Source organism: Carassius gibelio, chromosome A22 (genome assembly GCF_023724105.1).
Source record: "Carassius gibelio isolate Cgi1373 ecotype wild population from Czech Republic chromosome A22, carGib1.2-hapl.c, whole genome shotgun sequence".
NCBI lineage: Eukaryota > Metazoa > Chordata > Actinopteri > Cypriniformes > Cyprinidae > Carassius > Carassius gibelio.
In genome coordinates this window covers 5,127,423-5,133,859 of record NC_068392.1, presented here as the reverse complement: position 1 = coordinate 5,133,859, position 6,437 = coordinate 5,127,423, and the positions used below count along the sequence as shown (strand labels likewise).

Here is a 6,437-nt window from a genome sequence, read left to right as displayed (position 1 = left end):
AATGCTCCGGTCCCCACCGCGACCAAGGCCCTGTGTCTTCAGCGGCTCCAGCATGGCAGCGCCAGCAACCGCTCCATCCATCCCGCCGACGGATGCACCCAGATGTCCAGATGCCCCAACGGACTCAGCAACAGGACAAAGGCACGTCAACTGCAGCATCCACTTGTGAGACATGATGACCCATCTCACCCACATTTTTTTCAGAGAGAGTACATTTGTTGTCACATTCACTCCCCGTAGGAAGTCGTTAGCTTGGAACTGTTGTTCAAAGATGTGTTGGGGTACATCGAGTTTACGTAGAGGCCCGGGATTTAGGTGTACATCTCCCGACAAAAGTGGCAACAACATTAGAGTTTTAATTATTCTTGGAGGAGCATGCTTCTGCTTGCTCATGCAGTTGCGTTGATTCAGTCTTTTGGATGCCTGTGCTTCATTGGCAGCAAAGGTGTGAGAGAAGATGGTAGCATAGCCAAAACCAAAAAATTATAGTTTGGCTTTCTCACCCCGAATGCCAAATGGATCTTGATCAGCAGCAGCACTGTTGATATTTTCACCCGCTTTAGTTGGTACATCACATATGAACAGAACAGACATAAGCGCCAGAACGCAACAGGTAGCGAAGACTGCAGTATGGTAGTTGTCGTACTCATGTTTGCAGTTTCTCTTTTGTTTGAGAAAGCATTTGTAGATATCATATAAAGCGTTGTGCCAAAACTTTAAAATATCAATTGTAAGCTGATAAAGGACTGTAAAAGCGGCAATGTGTCCCGATTTGCGCTTGTGAGAGGAGCCTCCCAAACCACTCACAATAGCCGCCGCCATTTGGGATCCCTACTCTGATATTCAGTTTTTTTTACGTGTTTTCTTTTGAAACGGTGGGACAAATGCCATTTGTTAAAGAGCCACACAGATGGGAAATCAAAAATTACCTGTATTACAGTGTATGATGTAGCTGTCCATCAGTGTAAACAATGTGCAAAATAATTAAACCAAAAAGTACACGATTTATAAAGTTATTGGCTTCTAAAGTAAGGAGTCGACTCTGAATCGCTGAAATGAGTCGTTATAGATTTCAAATCTTTTGCCCGTCTCTATGTATGTCACTAGGAGCACTTTGCATAATAATCTCCGCCTACCGTCTTGAGAGAAACTGAACTCTGACCTGCCCCACCCCCCACACAGACGCTCTGTTTGGTGTGATAGCATCATGTCGAGGAGACAGTGTGTTTTTAATTGTAAAGGCAAGTTTGTTTTATTTTCACTGTCAAAGAATGAAGATCAGAAGAACCAATGGCTAAAATTCATTTTTACCACAAAAACAGAGCAGTACAACAAATCTCTTATGTTGTGTTCACAACATTTCACTGATGACTGCTTTTCTAATCTCGGTGAGTTCAAGGTGGGATTTTCAAAGCGTTTGGCCAAAAAAGAGGGTTCATTACCAACTTTATTTGGACCAACAAGCATCTCCGAATCACAACGCGAAGTATGATTAGGAAGTTATGTGTTTGTTTTCTCCCGCGCGTCTTATCAGTATGTATGCTGTCTGCAGCCTTTCTCTGCGCTGATCTTCATTTACAAACACGTCATTAAAATGAAGTGTAACTCCGTGAATACTCAACGAAGAGAAATGAGAGAGATATCTATAGAAAGCTTGACATGTCTTCTTTAAAACTAAACAAGTGCTGCTAACAGATATTCTGTGATCAAGTAATCCATATGAAAACAACGCGATGTCTGTTTTTCACGTCTCCCTTCGTTATATCTAATGTGACCACGCCCCTGCGCTGAACGCGCTATTCAGATTCAAACTGAAGCGCGGGGCTTGAATACGCCCACACAGAAGAAAAAGCAGCGAGACTGTTCAAGTTTTTTATTTTACTGTTTGCTTCGCGATGAGAGGAATAAGACATAATTCACCCCAAAAAGATGCTAACGCATTGTTTACCGTGAAGTTGTGTGCGGAACAACCAATCAAACCTGACTATGTCAGTTGACCAATCAGAACACAGTATGCTACCGAAAGGTGGGGTTTAAGGAAACTGAATCTTTTGAACAGCTTCGCGCAAACCGTTTGGGGATCTCTGAGAATTGAGGTAATTTAAAATGATATTTTGACAAAATGACAATGTTTTTTAACCTTGGATGGATTTAAGCCTAATGTACAGGACTTATAAACAGTGATAGGAGGCTTAGAATTTTCATCTTACTGGCTCTTTAAGCCACCAACAGGCTTTAATTTAAGACAAACATCCCATCTTGATTGGCTAGACAAACATTTGTATATGATAATATTTGTTAATAATGATCTGTCAGTATGTAAGATAGATAATATTACAGATGAGAGAACACATATAGATGACCTTAAAGTCCATAGACATGGACTAAACACTATAGGACACAATTTTGAGTCATTTAAGGAAAAGAGATAACGTGATACCTGCAGATGTGTGACAGAGTTGAGTGATGTCCAGATGTTGAGTCTGGTTGCTGATGGGATTGTTGAGCACACAGCTGTAGCTGTTTTTATCCTGATATTCCACCTCCAGAGGTAGAGAGAGACTGATGCTGAGATCAGACACACTGATGCTGGACAATAAACTGTTTCCTTTGTACCAGGAGAGAGTCACATGACTCACATTCAACACTGAACACACCAATGAACAATTCTGCTCTGATGATGAGGATGACGTACATTCTGAAGAATTACTGCTGATGACAGGAACAGGCAAAGAACCTGGAAATAAATGAATAATTTACTACAACAGTACAGATAGCCTTTATAATGTTTTATAATAATGTTGCCTGACATATAGAATTATAAGCTTTAAAAAATTTCCTATGAATCTCACAACATCAGTGACACTCAAATCTAATAAAAAGAAATAAAATCATAGAGGTGTGAAAACAACATGAGGTTAACAGAATGTTCATTCCTGAACTTGATTTAAGACAAATAAGTGTTGGAAGCAGAAAACTGCATACCATAGACTTTAACACTGAAATGCTTGAATGTTTCTATGTTTCCTTTTCTGATGATTGTGAATTCATAATGTCCGTTGTCTTTTGTGCTGATGTTCCTGATAGTGAGAGATCCGGTCAGACTATCCAGCTGAAATCTGCCTCCGAATCTCCCACTGTCACATGTAATCATTTGCTTTTCATTGTTTTTAGCTATAAACAGACAATATCCATTTGCAGATCTCCACTGGATCAGATCATCGCTATGTAGTTCAGTAGCGTCTGGATAAAATGACACAGACTCTCCCTCCATCACAAAAGCTTTCTTCTCAACTCTTACGTCTGTAAAACCCAATGATCCAGTTTTGATAATCATTGTAATTAGAAAATTATTTTCATCCTGTTAGCATTTCAAAGGCTTTGCACATATATCATTATGAACTCTACTCACGCGATCTGGAAAATAATTGCAGCCCTGTTCGAGTTTCACTGAAGCTCCAGATAATGTGCATTCTGCTTTGGTTGTCTTTAAACCTTTCATAACTGTATGAGGTAGAGATGATCCTTTCATAGACTTCAGGGGTGTGAATATGTGGAGATCCAGAGATCCACAGCACGTGATCGCCTCGCTGCATTTCAGTAACAGGTCTATCATTGTGAAGAATGATGAAATCTCTCTCAGCCACTCCTGTCATCATTTCATCCCTTGCAAAATCATTCACATCTGAAAAAAGTTCAATTAAAGCAACAGCTATAATATGGTAAGTGATCACACATATTAATGCATATGAAAGATAATTAGCCATTGTGTTGCAAAGTTGTAGCCAGAGGTGGGTAGTAACGAGTTACATTTACTTCGTTACATTTACTTGAGTAATTTTGGGGGGTATCTAATACTTTTTGGAGTATATTTAAAGATGGGTACTTTTACTCTTACTTGAGTAAATTTTTTGGGAAAAATCTGTACTTTTAATTCGTTGCAGTGAGCGACGCTCCTCTTGTTACTTTATCTTAATGCAATAAATGTTATAAATGCTTCAGTTTTTTCCAAACGCGCCATCTACTTTTCTCTGGGCAATGAGCGATACCCATTCGCGAATGATTCATTCTTTTGAGTCAACTCTTTCAAAGGCTTGATCAAACCAGTTGGTAAACGAGTGAATTGATTCATGAATCAGTTTGAATGATTTCATCAGTTCCCTGCCGCACGCGCTGAGCGTCTGAAGTGTATCTGTGACGATCGTGCACCAGATAAACACAAGGAGAGGGAGAGATCCAATAGCAGGTAATTTATTAAACAAATGAGGGTAATCCAAATCAAACAGTCCAAGGAGACAAACAAAACAAAAGAGGGAACCGGAAGGAATGGAATGGGAACTTGGAGGATGAGAAGGCAAGGGTAGGTCTCGGGAGACGAGAACACTGGTAACACGAAGGGTAAGGACTCCATACAAACAACAGGGAAAGACAGGTATTTATAAGGAGACTAATGACAATAGAATACCTGCACCTGTGCAATTAACTGGAGTGCAATTACTGTGAAGACAGGACCAGACTAGAGGAATTAAAGTGCCTATGGTGAAGTGCCTAAGGAGAAGTGAGCTCACTTGTGGACACCCAGGAAAACAGAGACTGACAGCGTGACATTACCTCCTCCTTCACGGAGAAGCTGCCAGATGCTCCACCTGAAACCAAGGGAAACCCACCAGACTCCGATGCCGGAGTCCCCCAGGGCGGAGCAAAAGACCACCACAACCGTGTGGTCAGGGCGGAAGCCCCCCGGGGGCAGAGCAGAAGACCACCACTTCCTTGTGGTCGATGCCGGAGTCCCCCAGGGCGGAGCAAAAGACCACCACATCCGTGTGGCCAGACCAACGGGAGGACGAACATCCGGTAATCCTATTATGTTCCTACTGGATTCCAGAAGATCGGTGCTGACTTGGCTCTGCTCATGAAGATTATTGGTGACCTGCATTTGTTCATGAAGATCCCTGGTGACTTGACTCAGTCCTTGAAGATCACCGGTGACTTGACTCAGTCTTTGAAGATCACCAGTGACTTGACTTGACTCTGAAAGGTCAACGGTGACTAGCCTTGTCTCTGGAAAGTCCATGGTAGCTAATCCTAAATCTGTAAGGTCAAAGGGGACTAACCCTAACTCTGGAAGGTCAATGGTGACTAACCCGGACTCCGGAAGGTCAACGGTGACTAACCCTGATTCTGGAAGGTCAACAGCGACTACCCCTGACTCTGGAGGGTCGACGGTGACTACCCCTGACTCTGGAGGGTCCACGAACACCTGACTCGACTCTGGAGGGTCAACAGGAACTAGCCCTGCCTCTGGAAGGTCAATGGTGACTAACCCTAACTCTGGAGGGTCGATGGTGACTAACTCTGACTCTGAAAGGTCGACGGTGACTTACCCTGACTCTGGAGGGTCCATGAGCACCTGACTCGACTTAGGAGGGTCCACGATCACCTGACTCGACTCTGGAGGGTCAGCCGGAACCTGACTCAACTCTGGAAAGTCAATGGACACTTGACTCGATTCTGGAAGGTCAACAGGAGCCTGACTTGACTCTGGAGGATCAATGGTAACTAACCCTGACTCTGGAAGGTCGATGGTGATTAAACCTGACTCAGGAAGTCAGAGTTAGTCTCACTTGGGCCTACTCTGTAGTTATAGAGTGTGTTGACTGGAATAAGTTTGTATGAATAAAGTTTTTTTTTTCTGAGAATCATAATATCGGTTGTATTTGAGCAGGACAGAGATGCACTTTGGTGACAAATGAAAGAAATTCACAACAAATTCCATCATTTCCATTAAGTTTGATGTGCTAATTTCACTTTAGAATTTTTTGTTATGCTTAATCCTTTGTTATATTTTCATACCGTCATCATTTATATATATATATATATATATATATATATATATATATATATATATATTCGTCGCAATGTTGGAAATAGGCTTATTTCTGTTTAAAACCATGAAGGCCAGCCAATAGATATCACACACAAGCTTGTTTACTGGCTGGCACTGAGCCAGAGATAGATGCGTTTTTAAAGCGCTGCGCATTATAACCAATCACACACGGTTCTGTTGAGCTTTTAAATGCAATGGCCAATCAGAGGTGTTCAGATGAGTCACCGCTGAAATGCCGGTGCTTCCTTAACTCGCTCGCTGACTGAATACCTCTTTCTGGCTAATTCTCTCATCAGAAACAACAAAGTGCAGATGTGTGTACGAACCTATAATTAAGATATTGATTTCACAGTGTTAACAGGTTCAGTGATTTTAATGGGAGTTTCTGAGAGTGATTGAACTCTAGACTGTTAGTGAAAATGATCTTTAATAATGTAAATGTTATTTGCTCTCTTTTTGAACAATGAAAGATTAGTAGCAATTTTTATATCACATTAACTTTCAATGTTAAATTCACATTTAATATAAAGTCAGTCGTATTAAAAATATT

The 6,437-nt window shown here is 41.4% G+C and overlaps 1 protein-coding gene across 1 annotated transcript; it reads right to left on the bottom strand.

Moving 5' to 3' along the window:
* Window positions 1–2,320: 2,320 nt before the first annotated feature.
* LOC127942959 (SLAM family member 5-like) lies at window positions 2,321–3,296 on the bottom strand. The gene is made up of 2 exons (XM_052539029.1): window positions 2,986–3,296; window positions 2,321–2,737 (listed from the first exon to the last, which is right to left on the bottom strand). The coding sequence occupies exons 1-2, from the start codon at window positions 3,272–3,274 to the stop codon at window positions 2,412–2,414; spliced, it is 615 nt and encodes a 204-aa protein (XP_052394989.1). The 5' UTR covers window positions 3,275–3,296; the 3' UTR covers window positions 2,321–2,411.
* Window positions 3,297–6,437: the final 3,141 nt, after the last annotated feature.

Bases quoted from the DNA above. Each gene is read 5' to 3' on its own strand.
- LOC127942959 (XM_052539029.1), bottom strand. From the start codon at position 3,274: ATGGAGGGAGAGTCTGTGTCATTTTATCCAGACGCTACTGAACTACAT. The intron at 2,738-2,985 runs GTATGCAGTTTT...ATTTATTTCCAG, and splicing joins TTTCAGTGTTAAAGTCTATG to GTTCTTTGCCTGTTCCTGTC.